This window comes from Juglans regia, chromosome 3 (genome assembly GCF_001411555.2).
Source record: "Juglans regia cultivar Chandler chromosome 3, Walnut 2.0, whole genome shotgun sequence".
Classification (NCBI taxonomy): Eukaryota; Viridiplantae; Streptophyta; class Magnoliopsida; order Fagales; family Juglandaceae; genus Juglans; species Juglans regia.
In genome coordinates, this window is record NC_049903.1 from 3,456,998 (window position 1) to 3,482,410 (window position 25,413).

Here is a 25,413-nt window from a genome sequence, read left to right on the forward strand (position 1 = left end):
TTTCCTGAATTAAATAATTCTTGTACCTGTTTGTATATTCAAGATAGAATTGTAGTGTTACCAGTCTGCCATTTTAAAATAAATTGTTACTGAAATTGTAATCTAAGTGATATAGTTTAAACAAAAATACCAATTCCATTCGTTCTTTTCGACCATACTGTACAAACTTAAGAGAGAGGATCATAAGAGAGTGTAGAGAAGTATCACTGTTCGGAGATGTGTAGATATTTATTTTTTATTTTTATAAAAGTATCTTTTATCCAGTTGAGTCATACTTATATTGTGTCATTTTCCGATCATTTTTAAGCTTTTTTTAAATTTATAAATGATTTGAATAAAATATTATTAGAATATTATTTTTAATATTATTATTATTTTAAGTTTGAAAAAATTAAATTATTTATTATATTTTGTTTAAAAATTTATAAAAATTATAATAATAAGATGAGATGAATTGAAGTGAATTCTAATAAGACTTTAATTTTATCTTTTTTTTTTTTTTTAATCTTATCTCTTACTTTTATTCCTTTTAATAGATTGGATTCTAATTGATTTTATATTCAATCATATTCATAATAGTTAAAAAATATTTTTTTCATTGAAGTGTCCACGCTCAGTCTTCTACCAATGATAGGATTATAGAAAAATTATTCAGAGTTTTAAAATTAATGTATAGACAAAATAGATAAACCATACGAATAGAGAGGAAATTGATTAGGACAATGTTTTTTAACAAACCATGGCAGACGCACGAGTCTACGTCTAGTTTGTTTTCATAAATGAGATAAGATGAGTTGAGATTAAAGTTAAATAAAATATTATTATAAAATATTTTTTTAATATTATTTTTATTTTAAAATTTAAAAAATTGAATTATTTATTTTATTTTATTTTATATGAAAATTTAAAAATATTATAATAATTAGATAAAATGAGATAAAATTAAAAATTTCTTGATAACAAAAATAAATTTAATTATAAACGATTATGCGTATTAATACTCGCATCTATTCAATATGATTAATTAAAAAATAAATTTTATTAAAAATAATACTAATTTAAATTTAAAATATAAAAATATTAATATTAATATGCATATTGATATACAAATTTACTTATATATAGTAAAATTATGATAACAAATGGGGACTAAATCAAACAGTAACGTTAAATTCAGAAAAAAAAATAGAGAAAAAAAGTAAACAAAAATTAGGGGGGAAAAAAATCCTGCCGACAATGTGGGATGTGATTGGTCGTCAAGGCTCGGTAGATTGGAATCCAGTGAGAGGACACCTCTTTGTAGGTTTAATTATTTTATTATTATTTAAAAATTATATTAGAGATATTTTTAGGCCTATTTTGAATTATAAAGAAAACAGTGTGTTGTATATGAAATGTTGTACATTATATAATATATTGTATAATAATATTATGAAATAAGGATATTTTTATAAAATAATATTATTTTATAAAATGTTTTATAAAAATATTTTTGATTTAAAATATAATTATAAAAAATATTATATATAAATAATTTTCCACGTCGAAAATACCATAATCATTGTTCGTGTCTTATTCTGCAAGCGGTTTGTCACTATTCTTGTTCTTACTAGATTGGCAATATGTTTAGCATGTCATAATCATTGTTCGTCCCTGCAACTTTAAGCCGTTTAATCATTTATCTTTATTCCACTAACAAACAGTGTTTACAGCTGTAACGTGCTCTCATGACATGCTAAACAAAAGCAGCTTTCCCATATTATTATTATTATTATTATTATTAATTTTCTCGAAAATGAGATGAAAAGCAGTCAAAACAAAAGAAAAGGCAAAGAACATTCACAGCTCCAGCTCTCATTCGATGTTCGATCTATTCCTTGTTTGTCTCTTTGATTTAAATCTCCGGCTACATGCCACATTTTCATCCCTAGCCTTTCTTATCTAGTGCTATCCATGCCATGGAAGGAATGGTATGTGTTCCCCCATGATTTTTATTTTTTATTTTTAAATCTTCTCGTGCTAATTACTCAATCATAGCCAAATATTATTGCCATGTGATGGAAGGTGAATGCACGCGCCTCAAATTTATTGTCGGTTAAACTTAAAAAAAAAAAAAAAAAAAGGATCTGACGTGTGGGATCGCTTAAAGTTAAGATCATGGCATTGAATAAAAAGGCCCCAGAGATCCTTGACTTCTGTGTGGCGTACTGTTTTCTGACGATAGATCATAGATCTAGTTGAAGTTTCCATGAATAGTAGAGATATCATTCAACATATTTTACGATATATTTTTTAATACATATTATAAAATAAAAATATTTTTATAAAATAATGTTAATTTTATAAAAATATATTTCATTTTAAAATAATATTGTATAAAATATTATGTGTTTATCATTTTTCTTTCATGAAACCCATACACATATTCTCTTCACTATGGGTATATTTAGTTAAGCAAATGGATGATATAAAAATTATAAATTAAATAAAATATTATTAAAATTTTAAAAAATTAAATTATTTATTATATTTTATATAAAAATTTAAAAAAATTATAATAATAAAGTAAAATAAAATGAGATGATTCATGTAACCAAATTGAGCCTGCCCACTTGTACGAAGACTTTATAAAATGTTATGGTAATTAAGTGGTGCTGTGAAATACAATTGATTCTAACAATTTCATCCCTTTTAAATAAATACACTAATAAAAAATTATTATTATTATTATTATTATTATTATTATTATTATTATTATTATTATTATTATTATTATTACCGGCCCGAGGCATTTCAAAAGATCATAGAATACTCTCCCAATTTCCTCTCCAAAAGCCCAAGACGAAAACTTCAACAAGCCTAACCCAAAACATAACGCCCCGCACGAAATCGCGGCTAAACCCGAAACCCAAAATCCTAGAACACCCATCACTCCCCAAAACCCTCCTTAAACCCTTCACAACCTTACCAATGAAAAAACCGACCGAAACCCCAAGCACCATGCGGGGACGAGAGCTCAATCAGGACCTTCAAGACCAACAAGAAGAACAATCGGAGCTGTTTAAAGGTGGCTCTGACTTTTGCCAACAGCTCATGGATCGCTACGCCAAGTCCTCCGCTCCGCAGCACCGCCACCTCATCGCCACTGCCGTTGCCATGCGCTCGATCCTGGCCTCCGAGTCCCTCCCCATGATCCCATCCGCCTACTTCGCTGCTGCCATCGACTCTGCGTCATCCAATTCCCGGACCTTGGACCCCACCGCCATCTCGGCGCTGTTGTCGTTTTTGTCGATGGTGGTACCGCTGGTGCCGCCGCAGGGGATTGCAGCTCCAAAGGCGAGCGAGGCGGTGGGCGTGCTGGTAGGATTGGTTGGGAAGGAGAGGGAGGAGCTGGCCATGGCTAGTGTGAGAGCCGTCGTGAAGTGTTTGGGGGTTTTGTTAGGGTTTTGTGATTTGCAGGATTGGGATTCTATCAACTTAGGGTTTGAAACGCTGTTGAATCTCGCGGTCGATCGGCGTCCAAAGGTATGGATATGTATATACTATAGATCGTCGATTCCTGTTTACGTATGTGTATATATCGCTAAATGTGTTAATTGGATGAAAGATATAAAGCAAGTTAATGTAAATGTTTTATAGTTGTTTAAATTGCATCAATGCAGGTTAGGAGATGCGCTCAAGATTATCTTGAGAAGGTTTTTACGTCTTTCAGGTGTTTGGCTGTTGTCAAGGAAGCGAGCAAGTTGGTAATGTCTTTGCTCAAAAATCACATGCCCTTGGCAATCAAATTAAGTAGTTTGAGACCTGTAGATGGGTCAAAAGATGAAACATCGTCTGAACCCGAACATCTGGAGGTCCTTTATGTGTTAAATGTAGTGAAGATTAGTGTTCCCTATCTCTCGGCAAAAATCACTTCAAAAGTAATGTCAGAAATGTGTAAACTTGTGAGGTCGGACTTCTCACTGGTTACAAGGCACGTTTTTAAAATTATTGAAGCAATTTTTGAAACATCTAGAGTTGAAGTTGGTGTTCCGGAGATGGACAACATTGTGGATTCCCTTGCTTCTTACGTGTCTTTGGGAGATAGGAACCCCATGGACACTGTTATATCTGCGGCAACCTTGTTAAAACGTGCACTGGATGTACTTCATGATGGAGAACGCAGCTCGTGGACAAGAAGTCTTCCTCTTGTTTGTGAATCTTTAGCAGGTATGCTTTTCAGAAAGCCTTCGAGAAATTACAATCTAAAGTTTAATGTAGCAATAAAACTAATAAAAGAAGCTCTTTACCATCTCTCTCTCTGCCCCCCTTCCCCCCTCCTCTGTTGGCTTATTCATCTATGTTTATCTATGCTCATTCTGATTCATGCTGCCAATACATTTAGGTCTTCTAAATTCTGAGGCTAGCACAGCATCACAGACTTCAAGTATCTTGAAAGACTTGCTCAGTCACCACGTGGATCCTAAATCTTTCTCAACTCCCAAAGATAAACAATTTGACAATGAATGTCAGGACAGCATGGAAGCTAGTGCAATGAAATCGATATGTGCTATCTTTGAGAATACCCTTAGTGCTATTGATGGTGTTCCAAATGAGCATATTTTAGGCGTCATATCTGTTTTGTTCCTCAAGCTTGGTATGTATATGCCATTTATTACTATATTCTGTAGCATAATGTTGTCTTCAGAAAATTTTACTAAGTTCAATTTGTAAATTCTGCAACTTCTTGTTCAGATCTATGTTGCAGCTGTTCGTGAGAAACACTAGTAATTTTAATGACGCTACAATTTTTGCTCATATTACGCTTTTTTGGTTACAGGAGAGAGGTCATTTGTTTTTATGAAGAATATAGCTCTTAAACTTGCTGACTTGATTCTTCATAGTGGTGGCACGTCCTACAATAACCATGTAAGTTGATGGATTTCCTTCTAATTTTATCCATCTGTTAAGGGAACCGGCATGAAATGACAACTCAAATATATAAAGTATGTTTGGTTTTGTTCTCATCTACCCGAAACTCAAAATTTTGGGGACTATCATTCACCAAGTCGATGCTAGTCTTTTGACCTTATAGTGAACTGGATTTTGTTATTTGTATTTATGATTTCCCCCCCAAGAAGTTCTCCTCATCTTAGTTTATTGGTGTGAAAGTGGTATGGAATGGCAAGAAGAAGCCCTTGGATTTTCATTGTTTGTGTATCCACCTGGGGAAGATATTGTGGTTTTTCTACCAACTGAGATTTTGTTACATCTAGCATAGTTTCTATATATCTTTGCTAATTATTAGATTGTAAATTGTTAACAGCTTAAGCAACTCATTGGATTTATTATTACCACACTATAATCTGGATCTGCAAGGTTCCTTATGAATGTTATTGATTTATAACTTTCATTTTTGAACTTCTGCTTGACCTTTCTTTATGGTAAGCTTAAAATCTAGCAAATGAGTTAATTGAAATTGGTGTCCGCTGATAATTGATTGACATCTTTCTACTCCAATGATACACAGCTTCAGAACTGTATTGGATCTGCTGTAATTGCCATGGGACCAGAGAGGATACTGACACTTTTACCTATCTCCCTTCATGCTGATGACTTCACTTGTATGAACCTTTGGTTGGTACCTATTTTAAAAGACTATGTTGTTGGAGCATCATTGAGGTACTATATGGAGCATATTGTGCCTCTTGCAAAATCTTTTGAGCGGGCTAGTCGTAAAGGTATTCCATAACTTTATAAAGGGACTCCATCCTTTATTTTGATTCTGCCACAGTTTCTCTTGTTTCGGTGATCTGAAAATTAAGTAGAAGTGTGTGACTCTTTTCTGCATGTCCACATTACTGCTGCTTCCTGGGATGGAACATATGCTATCTCCACCTTACTAAAGCTTGAACTACCAATCTCTAATGCTGAAATTCCTTTAAATGACATTTGATATATTAAGCTACAGCTTATTGGTTCTTGCTGTCTGAAGATATTGAGCATTTATATATTCCTGTTACCAGAGCCTTTTGGTATTTTTGGAGTAAAAAATCTAGTCAGTAATTATGAAACTTCAAAGCGTTTCTCTTGTTTAACCTCTTTTACTGATAAAAAAAATTATGAACTTAGAAGTTTCTGTCCTTATCAGTGTCCTTCCTCATATTCACGCCATATTTTGTTTCAATGATTTCCATCTTAGCTGTAGTTTATAGTTGTCATCCATTTAACCAATCCACGAAGTCCCTTATACTCGGGCAATGCCTATTATCATCAGTAAAATTCTTGTTTACTGACGAAAAAAAGCGAATTTAGATGTGTAATACTCTCTGACCTATCTATCCTTTTTTTTTTCTCTTCTTTTCCAGCTAAGAAGTTAGCAATCAGTACTGATAAAAAGAAGTTAGCTATCAGTCAAGATCTGCAGGCACATGCGCATGACCTCTGGGGACTACTCCCTGGATTTTGTCGTCGTCCAACTGATACTTACCAAAATATTGGACCTTTGGCTGAGATATTAATTCCTTTCCTAAAGAAGGACTCATTCATGCATGAAAATATTGCCATTGCATTACAGGTGCTCTCTCCTTTACAATGTTTAGGGCCCTGGTGTTTATTTGATGCTTATTGTTTTATTATATTATCTTTAATGCATTTGTTGGCTTGTTGAGTAGGTTCTCGTGTCTCAAAACAAAAATGTTCTTAGTCCTAGAAGAGATGCCGATCAATCAAATTTGTTTGCAGTAAAACACTTTGTTGTGGAGATTGGGAATATACCCACTTATTCAGAGAAGACAGCAACCAAAAACATCAGGGCCTTGAAATCGTGTTCAACAGAGTTGCTCGAGGCTCTAACAGACTTATTTGTTGATTCACGTCCTGAGAAGCGCTCATATCTAAAGGTTCTCCTTTTGTCACTCAGTGAAGTCGTATTTATAGTATTGATTAATGTTATCTCAGTCTCCCCTTTCCTTTAATTAATGCACATATTTGCAATATTTATCCATAAAACAATTAAATTTCTTCAATGTAGCCATGGAGAGCTGGACCCTTCATGAACCTTGGCAACTTCTTTCACAGTTTTGTACTGCTTTGATTGCCTTTTTAGCCTTTATTTCCTTTTTTATGTCCTTGTTTTTATAAGATAATTGTTGTTAATGATAAAAAAAAAGGCACTATCTAAGTACGTTGAGTGTATCAGATATACCTAACTAGAGAAAGTAAAAAAATCAAGAAAATCCTGAAAACTAAAGCTAGGGAAACATAAATGGCAGCCATCGACAAGTATAGAGTGTTAAGGAATAAAGCTTTGGGTTCATCCCCTTTTTAGTTTTGTGACCCTTTAAATTGTTACTACTTGTTTATGTTACAGACAGGTGCTAACTATCAACCTTACCTGATACTGCCTGATTTTGGGGAGTTGTGATCACTCCATGATGGTAATAAACACAAGTTCAATTACTACCAACATTGACATGCCAACCTAATCTGTTCTTTAGGTGAACCTGCCAGGCCAACCACTTCATGCTGGGTTCTTGGAGAATCCAGACGGAATTCGATATCTACCAGCGTATTTGGAGAGTAAAAGTTTTTTTTTTTGGAATAAATTTTCATCAAACCATTACACTTGGTAATTGACCTAAAACAGCGAATAGGTTTCCAAATTGCTAAAATTCCCTCAGTAATAATAATTACTTAAATATGTCTATATGTGTGGTCTTTTGATTTTATATCAATTTTTATGAAATTTTAACCCTTTTATGGTTTGAGATTGGTGCTAACTGTCACGTACATTCTGAAATTCGTTTTGGTCGAGCTTTCTATTGGCGGTATTACATATTGGTTAATATCTAAATACCAGAAAATCTCTTGTTCTTATTTTCTCAGGATGCCATTGGATGCTTGGCTTCTATTACGGATTCTTCATTAATAAAAAAGATTCTCATGTCATTATTCGAGAGATTTCAGTTCATAGATGGTGAGGGAGAATTTGAAATGTGTAACCAAGTGTTGATTGATAAAGAACAAGGCAATCTAAGTAGTACAGAGAAAGATGTTCAGAGGTAAATGTGACTGTTTGCATAGTTTAAAATTGGGTTATCAGCCAACTTGGAGTCTACAGAATTGATACTGTATAGAATGTTACAACATGTTTTTTCACTTTCTTGTAATGAAATAGGTTGATGATGTAGTTTTTAGTTAATGTGGTTATTCTTTCAGGTGTGTAATGATGGAGCTAGCATCATCTTTTGTTGGAGGAGCCAAAGAGGATCTTATTGATCTTATCTATAAATTTATTAAGCATACTTTTCAGGTATATTATAGAAACTAAATACCTCAGTGACATGGTTTGTGTCACTACCAATTCTATTATTTCTATGAGTAATGGATATAGTCTAGTCTAAACTATTCGTCGATCTTTGGTTTACAGGCAACTGATGAGACTGGGCATCGTGAAGCATATCATACCATGAGCAGAATTCTAGAGGTTGATGTTGGCATCACAGTTCTTGTAATGTTCATTATTTTTGGTGCCTGATATCCTTCCTTATGGATGCAATTTTGTCTAATTTGTCTTATCCAATGGTACAGGAACATGCTTGGTTTTCTTCATCTCGATTTAGTGAGCTGAGTTCTTTGTTACTCGATGTCAAGTCTCCTGTTGATATTGCATCTATTAGAGATCGCTTTGCATGTTTCCATGTTCTAATGGTTCACACGCTGAAGGTAAAGAGTTAGCAGAGGAAATGATAAACTTAGTTTTTAGGATGGGGTAGTTGTATGCGTGTTCTGTAGTAGTAGAGGTCAGTTTGCTTTTCTGTTACACAGATTGTATGATTGTTTAATGAATAACTGTATATTAGAGGCTCCTTGGTGCTCTTTCTAGCTTTGGTTTCATCTTTCCCCAGTTTAATCTCTTTCTCCACTTCTATTATTGTAAAAATATTATCAAATTCAAACATGTTAAATGTAATTATTTTTCTCTAACTTCTTTTCTGTTGTCTTAATTATCGAGTCTTGAGACCAATGCAATGTATCCATCCAAATTTCAATTTTTTTGGCATTCTTATGGGATGCCTATCATGCAACTGGTCAAGGATAACAACCGCTACTTTTCGGCATGGTAAGACAGAGTCACAGAAGTGTATTCAGAAAGGGAAAAAAATAATAGAAATAGAATAATCGTGTAGCAAAAACTAACTTGAAGGTTATATGGGCGAGTTGATAAAAATTTGTGCTTTCAACTCATTAGATACATTTATTTTTTACAAGTAATACAAAAATTAGGTACATCATGTATGGCTTGTCCATTCCTTACAAACATCTCTACTTTTGCCACATATGCAAAGCAGCAGCCCTCTCTGTACAGTGTACATTTTAGATGGTTGTTGAGTTTCTAACACTATTTTTGTTATACCTTCCTAAATGCTGTGCAGATGAGCCTGGAGGAGGAGAATACAAGGGCTTTTCTTTTTCTGAACGAGATTATACTCACCTTAAAGGAAGTAAGAGCTACTACTTCAAGAAGCTTGATGTTTTACCTATGCTTTATCCAAACTTTTATTTAGGGCCAAGCTGAATCTCGCTCTCTGTGAAGTTAATTTTATGTTCCTCAAGGTTACATCTAAAACAGAAGTACCAGTTGGAAATCTCTTGGTAAACTTTGGGCTTGACCTTGTGTACATAAGCATAATAAAATGCCTACACCTCTTAACCACCAAAATATTTTTAATTTGCTGAAGTTGCATAAAATCACATTATGCCTCTCAATACGAATGAGATCAAAAACCCTAATTAGTAACTTGTTTAACCCCAGGCTCTTAAGAAGCAGAACTTCAAAATCATAAAGAACTTGTCTGGGTCCAATTTTATAAATGAACCCCATACATGAAAAGTTTCAAGTTGCTAAAACTGAAATGATTTCAATCACAGCAACTTGACCTTTCCTCCAATGGCTGCATCATTCTCCCCAGTCAGGAAGAAAAGCTTGGCCTCAAGTTTTGGAGTCAGATTACAAGTCCTTGAACTGAGTAAAAGCTCTGATTTGATTAATTGTTTCTGGAGATAACTTGAGAGTTTGGTATTGTTGGACTGCACCGGGATCTTTCTTTTTCTTTTTTGTACATTTTTTTAGCCTGATCTGGTATTCTCTATTTAATTACTTCATTTTTGTTTTTAGCAATAGTTGTTGACTTCACAATGCAAGAGGTGTACTAATAATATGTGCATGCTACTTAATATATAGGGCAAGGAAGAAGCTAGAAAAGCTGCTTATGATGTACTTATTATGATAAGTTCCAGTTTAAGAGACTCACCATCTGTTTCTGATCCACCCTATAATAAGCTGATTAGCATGGTAAGTGCATGAAGGATTTGGCATTGAATGTCTGATTTTATGTGATGGTTTAACTGTTGGTCCTTTGGTATATCATTTGCAGCTGCTTTCTTCTTTAATAACTAATGATTTACAACATTCAGATAATGGGCTATCTTTCTGGTTCATCCCCTCATATAAAGAGTGGAGCAGTGTCTGCCTTGTCAGGATTGGTATATAAGGACGCTGATATATGTCTTTCCGTGCCTGACCTGGTACCCTCTATTTTATCGTTGCTGCATAGCAAAGCTGTGGAAGTTATAAAGGTGAGATTTCTCTTACTCAGTTGTTCCTCATTCAGGTGTTCGTTCAGTGTTTCTTTTTATGCTGATGTGATGACTGCGTATTCAACAGGCTGTTTTGGGTTTTGTGAAAGTGCTAGTCTCCTGCTTAGAAGCCAATGGCCTGCGGAGTCTTCTTTCTGAAATCGTCAATGAAGTTCTCCGATGGTCATCTGTCTCCAGACATCACTTTAGAGAAAAGGCACATGCAAATTTAGCATTAACCTTTTTCCATAATAAATGAGTACTTGTTAGGGAGAGAGAAAGAGAGGGGAGGGGGGAGGAGATGGATACTTGTCCTGCCTTGTTAATTTTCATACATATGCATGTTTATTTTATCTACAGGTCACTGTCATAATGGAGATAATGTTACGGAAGTGTGGTTCTGCAGCAGTGGGGTCAGTGACTCCAGAGAAATATAAGAGTTTTCTTAAGACTGTTGTTGAGGTAATTCTTCATTTTCTCTTTGGCCTATTTTTTTCTAGATTTCTCTGTTTTAGAGAGAGAGAGAGAGAGAGAGAGAGAGAGGACTTGTTCAAGCAATTGGATGACAGAAACAGAGCTAGATCATAGACTTCATGTCAATAGATAATTGGGCCTTGTTTTAAGAGGTGGATTACCGATGAAATGCATTAGAATAAGCCACATGCTTCTATGACTTTAGAAATATCTGCTGTATAATCTTGAGAAAATCACTATTTTTTCCACCTGTCCAAAGAACCATAATATCCATAGATATGAAGCCCATGAAGGAAACACGCATGCAGACATTTTTCCCTTAATAAATGAGCATTGTGGGTTTAAACCTATTGAATCTATTGTACCTGTGACCGAAATTTTTGTTTGGGAGTTTATTTGAAGTGAATTTGATGAACAGTCATATTCCAATATATGATAGAAAATCCTGTCCATGGCGTATCTTATTGCAGAACCGCCATAACAAAACAAGTTCCAAAGAATCTGGCAGTGGCGATACGGAAATGATGCCTGCATATTCATCTACTAAGGCTTCTGATTCCATGTACGACTGCATAATTTTCTTTTGTCAATCTATTGTTTTCAGATTCAGATCCTCATGGTCTCATTACCGCTGAACTACCTTATTTTACATGTTGTTTTTAGGCCAGAGAAAAGGAAACACAAAAAACTGGCTTATCCGTCGAAGGAATACGGTTCAGGAGAACAAAGGAAGGCGAAGAGGGAGAAGGAAAATAATGCCCACACCCCTGGCTCAAACAAAGGCCACTGGTCTAATGGTAGTAGTGGCGGTTTAAGATCAACTAACAGAGAGATGCATTCTGATAATGCAAAATCAAGAAAGGGTCAGTCAGAAGGAAGACTAAAAAAGAGCCAGAGGGGTTACAACGCTGGTCCGATGATCGGTAAAAAGAGAAAACAGATGGAGTTGACAAACATGAAGAAAGATGAAGCCAGAGTTACTACACATTCTAGCGCTTCCAAATCACGCAAACACCAGAATTTAGGGAGGAAAAGATTGAAAATCAACAAATGAGTGACAATGTGCTCAAGTCTGAATAGCAATTGCTTTTGTGAAGCACAACAAGAGTTCGGTACAATCTCCTTGTACTGCTGTAAGTGTAGAGGTACGTTCATGAAGGAGGAGGAGGAGAGCAAGCCACTTATATTTTTGCCAGGAAGTCCTTTTCTCACAGAACTGCAGAGATCAAGAAGGAAATCTATAATAAGAGAGGGATAGGATCCGTTGATCTTTCTAAAGATGGGCTTCTGGCAGTGCTGAAATGAGCAAATGTCATCAATTCTGGTCAAGCGCATCAAGTGTACCTGCTGATGCTTGTGGCTGGTTGGAAGGATAACTCTACATGGATGTTGCAGGAAGGCGTAATGTATACACGTGTCTGTTAGTCTGCAAGAGCAGTGTCTGTGTTGCGTGCTCATTTCCCCTATTTCCGATCCGGCGATCCCTAATCTCATTTGTAGGATACTTTGAGGGGTCTCAGTCCCCTCTAAATTATTAAACAAAAGCTTGCCGATTGAATTTTACCGAGTGATTCAGTACTCTCATTTTTCATAGTTTATAGAAACGAAGGCCTCCTTTACGTGATAACACATCAAAAAAATCAAATAAAAAAATGAAAATGTTACTATTATTTTTTTTAATAAAAAATGTTGTAATCACAAAAAGTTTTTATAAAAATAAAGTCACAAATATACATTTATATTCTGATATTCATATTAAGACAAGTTTGTGACTTTGTAGTTAATATATATTTTTTATTGTAATATGATCTGTCAGATTTTTACATCAAATTTATTCTAATATTAGAATAAGAGCAATACTATGTATAGTCTTTAAATAAGAACTTAAGAACTGTAATATAAGAAAATAAAATTATAAAATAATTTTTTCTAAAATAATTTTTTTTTAATTTAATAAAATGTCTGTATATGCAATCTCCCAGATATTGAGGGCAAAATGTCTTTCAACAGGGATAACACTGCCTTGGTCTTTTCACTACCAACTTTAAATCCTCGTCCGAATATATACGTAAATTCAACACCTCCAAAACTTCGTAGTTTTCATCCTCCACTGTCACTCAAAAAAAGCAACACAAAAGTAAATACCGAATCCAAACTCTGCAAACGAATCGACACTCTAGATTACACTCTGTCACTCTCATATAATTAGGATTTCGATTCTACCATGGCTTCGTTGTCCTCTGATCCTGGTTTGAATTTGGAAGCCAGTGGTGTTGGCTGCAGCAGCGGCAGTGATACCTAACGATCAGCTGTTTCTGTACAGAGGATTTAAGAAATCGAAGGAGAGGGTGTACGGCTAAGGAGCGCATCAATAAAATTCCTCCCTGCGCCGCCGGAAAGCGCAGCTCCATTTACCGCGGAGTCACCAGGTACTGACCAGCTCGATATCAACTCAAATCAAATCCGTTTGGTTGAGGAGAAATATCACGGGGAGTCGGATTAATACTGCGCCTAGTATTTGAATTGGCGCGTGGAATTCGCTTTCTGTTGGTTTTTTTTTTTATGCCTGTAGCTCTTTTGAATTTAGACTCGTCTTCTTTGTTTATAATGTTGATGAAACTAAAGGCATAGATGGACTAGACGTTTTGAAGCTCATATTTGGGACCAGAGTGCCTGGAATTATAATCGGAATCAAAAGGGAAAACAAGGTCTCTCTCTCTCTCTCACAAAAAAAAAAAAAGAAAAAATTAATCTCTGGCATTGTACCCAAAAGTTTCCCGTGTTGCTGACACCGTTTTAATTTTCTCCTGGTGTGCATGGAATGGCTGGTAACGCAAACTGTTATTCCAGTTTACTTAGGCAAGTTGGTGGCTTTAGCGTACATTTCCCTCTATTTTTTTCTTTTATTTTGGGTAAACTTGAAATATCCCTGTATTTCAACGAATCGTTAGATCGCACGATGTATACAGGGCCATATGATGACGAGGAGGCTGCAGCTAGAGCCTATGATCTTACTGCCTTAAAATATGAAAAATTCTATTCATGATCCTAAACATCATATTTTTTTTTTTCTCTTATTAAATATGTTGTATATAGATGGTGAGTAAAAGAATTCAATTAATTTAAAAAAAATAAAATCAATTTTAAAAAATATATATATATATATATAAAACACTTCTGCTAGATGTACCAGCCGTGGGGTACCATTCCCGATATTAAAAGAAAAAAAAAATCGATTTCAGATAGAGACCCACCTTTCGTTTTATTAGCTCTCCTTGTTCCCTTTTACCCTTTTTCTCTTTCGTTCTCTGTCTTTGATGGTTCTGAGAGATGGCCGTGGAGTTCATGGAGTATAGGAACAACAATAGCAGCAGCAGCGATTTCAGGGCGAAAATGGAAGAGAACGATGTGCAGGAATTCTTTATCTTTGGCACCCCATGGAAGGAATCAAAGCTTTTTTGGTTGATTTTCAGGTCCTAGTGGGAGCTTTATTGCCCTAACTTTTGCTTGTTTAATTATCAAAACAGAAAAGGCACTGTTACTGTCGTGTATTGGAACTCCTGGTCAATGTTTGGGCTTATCATAGTGCCAGGAAGATGGTTTACATAGATCCACGCGTTGGTTCACTGGAGGAGCAGCACCCAGTTGAACAATGAAAGGGATTCATGTGGGTCGTACCCATGGCCTGAGCAATTTTTTTTTTTCTTGATTTTTCTTCATCGTGTTCCTGCTGTCTTCCATGGCCTGGGCAATTTTTTTTTTTTTTTTTTTTTAATGCATCTAAGCTTTTTTGTCGTGGGTATGCTCTGTTTTAATCCCTTCGTCTTTCGTCTGGCAGCACGGCCGTGGGGCAGGTTGTTTGAGCAAAAGCTTCTGCCAACTGGCAGCACGTCCTTCGTCTTTCTTCTTTCGTCTTTGAGCAGAAGCATGGTTACAAGCAGAAGCCACTTGGAAAATAGAAAGCATATTATCTGAACCGCTCATGTCTACTTTAGCAACACTCGACTCCTAAAATGGTCACTGAACTCATTTTTTGCAGCTTGCAAACTGGAAAACGCCCTTGCAGATTGAGGAAAAGCATAATTCTTTCTAACAGCATCGAGGTTGTTCATAACAAAAATAGCAGTTCGAGTTTTTCTCGGTTTTACTAGCCTTCTGGGCAGCTCCCACTGGCACCCCATGTAAATAATTCAAAACGTGCGTTTAACTTATGATACACACCGTTTAAATAATGATGATTTAGCACTCGGGTATGCGGCGTGTTCCCCGTCCCGGGTGCAAGTAGAGTTTTTCTATATAAAAAGATTGAAAAAAGCTACTTGCATCCGGGACGGGGACACGCCGCGTACCCGGGTTCCAAGTCAGCTTTATTTAAACGGTGCGTTTAAATCCTAAGTTAAACGCATCGTTTTTTCTGCTTGTTATCAACACTTGAGAAATGAAACTGACCCACGAAGACGAGACTATCTTCAGACGATTAGGACTGAACTCAACACAGAAACATCCATGGAAGACTGCTACACCCCAATCTTCGTCCTTTCACACCTCCAAGCTTCCCAAACTTGCTACAAAGATGATTCCCCCACGGAGGTACAATGGGTGGCCATAAGCTTCTCCTCAAACAACTTTGGATGAAATACCCCCCCCCCAAGGTTGTAATTTTCTTCGCTTAATTTTCATTTGTAAAATTTGAACCAACGTTGAAGTAATCCCGAGATACAAATTCCAATTCTAATCAATCCCCCCAAGTCTCAATATAAAAGACCACTTACTTGGATGAAATCGTTGAGAAAGCAAGAGGGCACGGCCTGTAATTGGGCTTACAAACGTGAGGCGCATCAACTCCCTCATCTTCTCAGGACTCCGCGGCAGCAGGATGCTAACAGCCTCATCCAAGCTCCTCAAGGTGTTTTTTCTTGAGGAATATACAAGTAGAAGAAAGGCTATCGCGGCTTTGTCACACTGGGTGGCGAAAAATATACAAAAATAAAACATCACTAAAACAGAGCATACCCACAACACGATGAACACGATGAAGAAAAATCAAGAAAAAAAAAAAATTGCTCAGGCCATGGGTACGACGGCACTCACTTGAAGAACGACGAACTCGATGAAGAACGACGAACCCGCGGTTGGCAAAATGGTTTCAGTACACGCTGGGTTCTGGTGCTTTTCTTCTTCAGCGTAAAATGGGTTCCGGTGCTTTTGTTTTTAGCACTAGAACATTTTTGGTGCTTCTCTTTTCAGCGCAAATGGTAACGATGAAGAACGGAACTCGTCTTTTTCTGTGTTGCTTGGAGAACAGACGGAAAGCAAGTTTGGGAAGCTAGTCTTCTTCTGCGCAAATCTTCGTCTTTTCCCCACGATGAAGAATGAAACTTGTCTTCTTCTGCACAAATGCTTTCCATCCTTTCTTTTTCTTTCTTTCTTTCTTTCTTTCTTTTTTTTTTTTTTTTTTTTCCACGTGGCTAATGATTCCGCAACGGGTACCGAATACGGATACCTGTAGCAGAATTGAAAAAGATTTGGTGCGTGGTGGAGATGATAAGTAGCAAAACTCTTAAAATATTGGGGCCTGGCACTCTCATCAATTTTCCAGTGAGTTTTAAGCTCTTTGCACGGCAAAAATAAGCATCCAAGTTCATTCTTTTTTTTATTTATTGTCCTTTTTCTTATCCCCTGAGAATGGAAATTTTCTTTTCCTCTAATTAATTTAGGTTTTAGTTGCTAACCCCATCCACTCGGTTCTTAGATTTTGGATCATTAAGCATGATTCTAGTAGTTTAAAAGGAAAATGTCATCTTCCTATATTTCTTACTTGGTTCATATGATTCCATATCCACTATTATAGTTCTATTTGAATGACATGGGATATGTGTCTGCAAGCCTGCAAGGTTACTGATTATACAAGGGATCTTGAACAGATGCAGAATCTCTCGAGAGAAGATACCTTGCATCTCTGTGGAGGCGTGTATACACTTTTGCAAACATATTTTGTTAACTGAATTTGCACTGTTGCTTACATTTGATGCTCTCTGCAGAAAGAGTAGTGGTTTCTCAAGAGGACAAAATATCCTGGGATTTCCAGGTAATTACATGCGTGCAAGATATTTAACAGAATGTTTTTCCCGAGGAATGCTTGTTTGGTGAATATTAAGAACCTGGCGTGGATGTTTTTATTAATCACTTGGGAGTTGTATGCACCTCCCCCCTCCCCCAAGCTTTCGCAGTTCATGGAGAAACTACCTGAGATCATTTATCATTGAGTCGGACAAAATGATAGCATGCGATATAAACTTTCTGTTGTATACTTTGCTATTATGATTTGATTAAGAAGAGAGTTTCTGTAATGATCTTCTCTGAAGTCCATTTATCTTTTTTTTAATGAGATCTAATTATAAGCATGATATTCCCTGAAAAAATAAATAGAGTTATGACTAATGATCTTATGCTTTTGCTTTCTTTTTGACACTTGGTTCCATCACAAAGCAGTCGATGTAAGCCATTTTGCCAGCTGGCTGGATCTGAGTACTTGAACAGTATGCATTACAGTAAGTTCTGACGAACTTTATGTTCAAGCAAAATTTTATACGAATATGAGAGTTCTAAAAATTCACCTAAGCCTTGAGGACTCCATCTTCATCTGAAATAATCTTATTTCTTCCACCCATGCTTGTTCCCAAAGTCTCGCTATCTATATAACTATTCTAACTTATTCTAAGGTGCATGCGATGATCCAGCAGCAGAAGTTGAATATTTAGCCAGTTTCTGCAACGAAAGAAGATTAACTTGACAACTGGCATAAAGTGGTGGGGGCCCAACAAAACCTGTCAGACAGATGCTGTGACAAAATCTTCAGAAGAAACAAAGCATTCTGGGGATATTGGTATGGAACTAACAATACTGGAACCAGAGTTCAGCTGACTGAACCATACCAGTTGCCGCATTTGGGCATGTCCAATGAAGGGAGAAAGCATAAAGGTTCTACTGTGACTGCCTTTAGCATCTTGTCACGGTCAGCTGCCTACTATCAGATTGTGGAAATCAAAAATCTCTCTTTCATATACATTTTGCAGCAGTTAAATACACATACGGGATAACAAACATTTGTTTGAGATCCTAAAATATAGAGCAGTTTGAAACTATTTCCTAACTCTTAAGGAACAACTATTTTGAATGAACCTAAACTAGAGAAACTGACGGGCTGTTACAATCTGTACAACTATTTTGAAATGAATTCAAAAAATAGAGAAATTAAGAGGCTGTTACAATCCGTTGTAGTCCTATGACTCATGATATGCCCCCTCAAGATGGAGCTCGAGATAGAAGTCCAATCTTGGATTTGAGATCAAGAAAGCGGGCACGGTGAAGAGGCTTGGTGAGTGCATCATCAAGTTGATCTGCTGAAGATACATGAGCAACCTGAAGGACACCATTTTGTACTTGATCCCTAATGAAGTGAAAATCGATGGCAACATGTTTCATTCTGGAGTGTAATACGTGATTGGAGCAGAGTTGGGTAGCACCAACATTGTCACAGTATAAGACGGGAAAGCTAGGTAGTTGAACACCAAGGTCAGTTAGGAGATAACAAAGCCAGTTGAGCTCAGCAGCTACATTAGCTACTGATCTGTATTCAGCTTCAGTGGAAGATCTTGCAACAATTTTCTGCTTCTTAGAACTCCAGGAGACTGGATTGCGACCACGATAGATGACATAAGCACTGGTGGATGAAAAATCATCCTTGTCACCTGCCCAATCTGCGTCTAAATAGGCATGTAAGTTGAGTGTTGAGTCACGATGAAGATGATCTAAAAAGGCATGTAGGTTCAATGGGGACTGGTGAAGATGATCTAAAAAGGCATGTAGGTTCAATGGGGACTGGCGATGTATTTGGATGCCTTCATTAATGGTTCCACATAGATAGCGTAATAGACATTTAACAAAGCTCCAATGGTCGGTTGTTGGAGTGTGCATGTTAACCACAAACGCAAGGTCTGGTCTCGTAATCAAGAGATATTGAAGGCTGCCAACAACTGTTTTGTACTCTGTAGGATCAGACAAAGGAGAGCCCGATTTTAACATCAAAGGTGGGCTAGTTGGAATGGGAGTGAGCACGGGTTTGGCATCAGTCATATGAGTTCGAGCCAAAATATCCAGAATATAACGCCTTTGAGATAATAAAATACCTTGCTGATTTGGGACTACCTCCACACCCAAGAAATAAGATAGATGTCCAAGATCTTTAATTGAAAACCGATGAGCAAGAACATCAACAAATGGGATCCCTTGGTAGATCCCATTCTCTGGACGTCTCTAGTTCCAGTTCTTCCTACTGGCCTTTCTCGTACAGCTGAGGTTGGTATATTTCTTGTGAGGGTTTTGTTCTCTTAAGCTGGACTGAAGAAAATGACAACGATAATCCCATAAAGAATAATTTGAAAACAAATAAGACAATACCAGAAGCTGTGAGGATTGTTACTTAACAATTCTATTTAAACATCATTGCTGAAAATACCTGACAAGTAAAACATCATTGCTGTTATTAAATTTAGATAGGGTATGAGTTTGTGCCTCTCTTTTGTAATGGTGTGACTAATTATCAATGATGTTACTAACTAATTATCAATAACGGTGTGCCTCCCTTTTGGAATCACAATGATTCCCTTCCCCATACCAGTACCAAACTCAATCAGCTTCACAAACCTCCCAAACTCATTCTGACATCTTTGGACCATAAAAGCTCTCTGACCTTCCCTTTTTGTCTGAAAAGATTCCTTTTTGCCCGATAACCTCTGCCAATCCTCCACCACCTTTGCCATCCAAACTTAGACAACTTCCTGCTCCTCTCAGTAATACAAAAAAAGTTTCCACCTTTCCTACTAATCACGAACCTCTTCGCTTCAATCCAAAAACTACTCTCCATCTTCAACTAACTATTAGTAAAATTAAAGAAGAAAAAGGAAATCGAAACCGTAGAACAATAACATAAAGATTAAGGATCATCCCTGGCAAGAACAACTTAAAACATTATGTTAAACATATATACTAGAACATCTTCCATTTTTTCAGCAAGCACAGTTCAGAACACGCTTATCAAACAAATTTCACAAAAATATAACACATCTATAAGGTGGGGGAAGGCAAGATGATTCTTTTTTGGCATGATATTTGGTGTGGGGAATCAGCTCTCAAATATGATTTTCCCTATCTTTTTAGGATTGCAAGGGATCAAAATGCTGCTGTGGCAGATTATTTCCTACATACGGAGAATAATATTCTGTGGAATGTTGATTTTATTAGAGAGGTAAATGACTGGGAAGTGAATGGTGTTTCTGACTTTTTGGGAAGAATTTATAATTCAAAAGTGATGCAGAGAAGAGAGGACAGTTTATTGTGGGACCATGCTGGAAAGTCCAGGTTTTCTGTTTGTTCTTTTTATAAGGTGTTGACTTGTCATTCTGGTTGTGCTTTCCCTTGGAAAACCATTTGGAGAGTGAAGGTTCCTACTAAGGTGGTGTTTTTCAGTTGGGTGGTTGCTCTAGGGAAAGTTTTGACCACGGATAACCTTAGAAAACGTGATATGTGCATTGTTGATTGGTGTGTCATGTGCAAGAAGGATGGTGAATCTGTAAATCATCTCTTTCTTCATTGTGAGGTGGCAAAGTCTTTATGGTATGAGGTTTTTAGTCGGACAGGTTTATATTGGGTGATGCCAAAGGAAGTTGTGGATCTTCTTGCATTTTGGAGAGGTTTTGAGGGAAGGAAATGTGTAGCTACCAGATGGAATATAATTCCTTTGTGTTTAATGTGGTGTATTTGGTTGGAAATGAATGGGAGATGTTTTGAAGACAGAGCGTTCTCTTGGAGAACTTCGGAATTTTTTCTTTTCTACTTTTACTTTGTGTTTGTGGGCTAGGATTTTTGTAAGGGATAATGATAATGTAGTGAATCTGTTTTAGTCTTTTTCCTGCTTCTATAGTGTAGTAGGTATTTCCTTTGTATACTTCCTGTATACTTGGACTATGCCTATTCTTGGTAATAAAATCTCTTATTAATTATTAAAAAAAAATTATCAATGAAGGACAACAAGCAGTTTATCCCATCACCTTATGAATTTAAATTTTATCTAACAATACAAGTTGGCAGGGACAGTAAGTGGTCCATGAACTGTTTGAAAAACAATGATGATATGTCTCCCTGCAGCCCCTGGTGATCACTACTGGTAAGATGGTGTAGTGGGAGGTACGTTCCCTATCTCATTCACTATAGCCATTATCCCCATCAAAAGCTTATAACGTTGCAATGCAGGCTACAAAGACTGAGACCGGTTCAACTTACAACACTCTTGCATGGGGAGGAAGAGCAGCATATTCATTCTCTTTTTGTGCTACAATTTGGTGAAAGGTGGAAAATCAGCTTTGCCTTCTATCTGGAAGGTATGGCAATGCCTTCTTAGCAAACACCAGAAAACATCTTATGAAAAGTATGGTAGCTTAATTTGTCTTCAGAATAGGATTTTTATTATCTTTGATGCCCCTTTTTTTTAAACTCCAGATCCAGGGATACAGAAAGGAAATATAAATGTGTCTTAAAGTTTATACTGATGAAGAAAAACAGACGAGGAAATATGTCAGTCTTTCTTGAACATATTTGTACTGCAATAAGAGTATAAGCTGTGTGTAAGAACGTAGTTAGTTATAACTTGCACAGATTGTTGTCTCTGTAGATGGTTTGTCTTCTTTTCTTCTCGGGAGCCCCTTATTTCACACCCAAATTTAATCAAATGATTGTGGCAGTACCAGCTCTCCATTGATGGAATGCTAGGGAACCTCCTCCTATTTCATTTTGGAGCAGCCTTCATATTGCAGCTGACTCCATACCTCTCTCTCTCTCTCTCTCTCTCTCTCTCTATTGATAACGTGGCAGTGATGAGCTGGCACTATCATCATAATCATTCAAACGTGAGAAATGAGTTGAGATCATTTCACTACTATTCACAAATCTCATTACTATTTATAAATCATCTCAACTAATTTCTGAATCCAAACGGGACTAACATTCCATTTCTCTCATTGCCACCGAGTCAACTTCCTACACTTACTGATTCAATACCAGTAGAACAAATGAGTTTGGAATTCTATTATTATTTGCTTTTTGGTAAGTTCCGAAACTCTATTTTTAAGTAAAAAATGCCGACAAAGATCATGCAACCTAGCAACTTAGCCTACAATTAGGCTTGGGACATTTTTAGAGGCTAACCAGCTTGCTGCTCAATGAATCGATCTTCTACTACCCATGATAAAGGAAAAGGAATACAACTCTTTCATTTTAAATTTTGTTATCTTCAATCACGCTCCTTGATGAAATATTGTCGAGTGTTTTCATTAAATTGCAGTCACTAAAAAAATGACGTCTCAAATTAATATGACTCGGTGACAAAATTTATGATGAAAAATAATTTTTTTCAACTAATTTTATGAAAAAATATGAGGAAATATGAAAAATACATAAATAAATTTGATTAGATTAAATACATGTGAGCCATGATATGAAATTTAAATGAGATTCATAAAATTGATAATGACATATATATATATATATATATATTAGAAGATTGTGCGAGTAATTTGAAGTGGATGCTGAAGCCCATGGGCCAAGGTAGATGTGCAAGATGTGCACAATGGCCTACCATAAGGCCCAATCAATTTCTTCTCTTTTTCCCCCATTTTTGATTCATGGGTTTTGAAGAAAAAAGATTGATAACGCAGTCCTAACCAATTTAGAGAACCCAGATTGAACACACGGCAGCAAATTCCTATCCTAACTAAATACCTCATGCACGTATCTTTTTTTTATTATTATATAAATATATATATAATTTTTCATTCAAACATTTTTTAAATTTTGAAGAGATATAAACACTCATGTGAATTCACTGTAATTAATATTGGGTCTATATCATTTGCGGGCTGCATTTAAAACTTTAGAGTTCATTTATCTCTCTGAATTATAAAAAAGTTATTTATGTTATAAAATGCAGGTAGGAGATCTTAATCCCTACAAAAAATCTTGTATTTACGGCCTAATTTGCTGAAGTAATCAGAATATTTTGAAATAATAAAAAAAAGCTTTTGGTCAACTATGCATAAAAAAAATCAATGGCGTGAAACATGAGGGACTAAAGGCGGCAACATCATTTTCCACATCTAACGGTCTGCCCTAGGGAATTACAGACTCAGCCGTGCAGCAAAGATTGAAAAGTCTTTATATTAAGGAGCTTTTCTAACCACAACCTCCAACCACCCCCAATTGGCAGGCAGGCAGCAGCAGAGTGAATTCTCTCTCGCCTCTTCTTTGAACAACAGCATCCTTATCTTTGACCACTTAATTCTGATTGGAAAACTTTGAGTCGAGTCCTACCTATGTATGTTGAAATTTTAAAATGCAGAAGTGTGAAAAATAAAACATATATCACAATGATGGCATTAATTTCATTAAAATTATTTTTAAAATTTGATAAAAAGTATATAATTTTTATAAATTTAAAATCTCTTTAACCATAACCTCACATTAAATTAACCAATAAATTTATCAAAATAATAATATAATATTATTTTTTTAATAAAAATATTTTTATTTTTTTCATATTTTACAATTATACTAATCATATATTAATTAATAATTTAATTTAATTATTACATTATCATTACAAAATGGCCGAAGATTAAACGTGAATAAAAAATATTTTTAGATATTAAAAGTGAATAAAAAATAGATTTAATCAGTGAATAGTAACCCATCAAAATTGAAGAAATCCATCTATTTATTGTAGCTCAAAGCTTCACACTGATCTCTTTGACTAATCCAATGCAGCTCTCTTTTGATAAAATTCATCATATTTTATATTTGACTAGACTTTTGATGAAGCTAATGCCAATACTCATCCACCAAATTATTATATCTTAAGTTGCTTTTAGACGTTGAACTGAGTTAAGTTGAGATAATAAAATATTATTATAATATTATTTTTTAATATTATTATTATTTCGATATTTGAAAAGTTGAATTATTTATTATATTTTGAATTAAAATTTTAAAAAATTGTAATAATAAGTAAAAATAAATTTAAGAAGCAAACCAACCCTTAAAGTTTGAGTATCATTTTAATTGTCCTTGCGTGGAAGATATGAACCCTCGAGTTGAGGGCCTCAACTATATTGTGAAGTGACCTTAAGAGGTTGATTTTATATATATTATAATAATTAAGATCCGCAATTTCATGCAGACACGAGGTCCGCCGCTTCACAATGGCTTAAAAGACACTCGATTTTTTGAATGATCAGTTCAAGAGCCATTGTGTGAAAAAAAATAAAAGAAAAGATGCGCACACTTACTTGCACAATAGTCAATTTCCATCCTTATAGTTAGAGAGTTATAGGATATATAAAGTCTGTACATTCTAAAAAAAGTAGAGTCTAAAATTAAAATAATAATTTTTTATATAAATCTTAAATATATCTATTTTTTAAGAGTATTGACATTAGTTTTATCAAAGTTATCTCTAAAATTTGATAAAATATATATTATTTCTATAAATCTAAGACCTCCATAGCCATAATCTCACATTGAATTCATCAAAATAATAATATAATATTATTTTTTTAATAAAAATATATTTGTTTCATATTTTACAATTATACTAATCATATATTAATTAATAATTTAATTTAATTATTACATTATTATTACAAGACGATTGGAGATTAAACGTAAATAAAAAAAACCTTTAGATATAAAAAGTGAATAAAAAATAAATTTGATGGGTGAATAGTAATCCTTCAAATTTGAAAAAACTCATCTATTTACTTTAACTTAAAACTTCATACTTATCTATTTGACTAATCTAATGTAGCTCTATTTTAATTAAATTCATCATATTTTATATTTAATTAGACTTTTAATAAAATCAATATCAATGCTCTTAAAAAGTATATACGAAACTTTCTAAAATGGTAGAGCTTATTTTTCTTTGGATGTATACCTTAAAAAAAATTTATTTTTTTAATTTTTTTTATCATGAGTTAATAATATAACTTGATCGGAAAAGAATCACACATTACCAACATTTTTAGGATAAGACTTTGTACCAACATCATTCACGGCTTTCCATAATTCACAGAGAATGATGCTGAGATTATTCTCTCTCTCCTTTTGTTTTGTAATTATTATTAATTATTTTTTAAGAAGTGATAATTATCAGTGTGGGTCCCACGAAAAGTGCTTTGGTTGGAGAGTATCAAACCCTCTAGTGGATCA

The 25,413-nt window shown here is 35.2% G+C and overlaps 1 protein-coding gene and 1 pseudogene across 1 annotated transcript; both read left to right on the plus strand.

The window, feature by feature from the left end:
- Positions 1-2,887: 2,887 nt before the first annotated feature.
- Positions 2,888-12,662, plus strand: LOC109019452 (RRP12-like protein). Its single transcript, XM_019001740.2, has 18 exons — positions 2,888-3,525; positions 3,663-4,209; positions 4,385-4,636; positions 4,820-4,908; positions 5,510-5,720; positions 6,348-6,556; positions 6,654-6,881; positions 7,867-8,042; positions 8,200-8,293; positions 8,411-8,467; positions 8,572-8,706; positions 9,417-9,485; positions 10,226-10,336; positions 10,459-10,620; positions 10,709-10,837; positions 10,981-11,082; positions 11,565-11,656; positions 11,758-12,662. Exons 1-18 carry the CDS (start codon positions 2,971-2,973, stop codon positions 12,146-12,148), a joined length of 3,609 nt encoding a protein of 1,202 aa, XP_018857285.2. The 5' UTR covers positions 2,888-2,970; the 3' UTR covers positions 12,149-12,662.
- Positions 12,663-13,147: 485 nt separating this feature from the next.
- Positions 13,148-18,218, plus strand: LOC109019450 (annotated as a pseudogene).
- The last annotated feature ends 7,195 nt before the right edge of the window (positions 18,219-25,413 follow it).

Bases quoted from the DNA above. Each gene is read 5' to 3' on its own strand.
- LOC109019452 (XM_019001740.2), top strand. From the start codon at position 2,971: ATGAAAAAACCGACCGAAACCCCAAGCACCATGCGGGGACGAGAGCTC. The intron at 8,294-8,410 runs GTATATTATAGA...TTTGGTTTACAG, and splicing joins TTATTAAGCATACTTTTCAG to GCAACTGATGAGACTGGGCA. The intron at 10,838-10,980 runs GCACATGCAAAT...TTTTATCTACAG, and splicing joins GACATCACTTTAGAGAAAAG to GTCACTGTCATAATGGAGAT.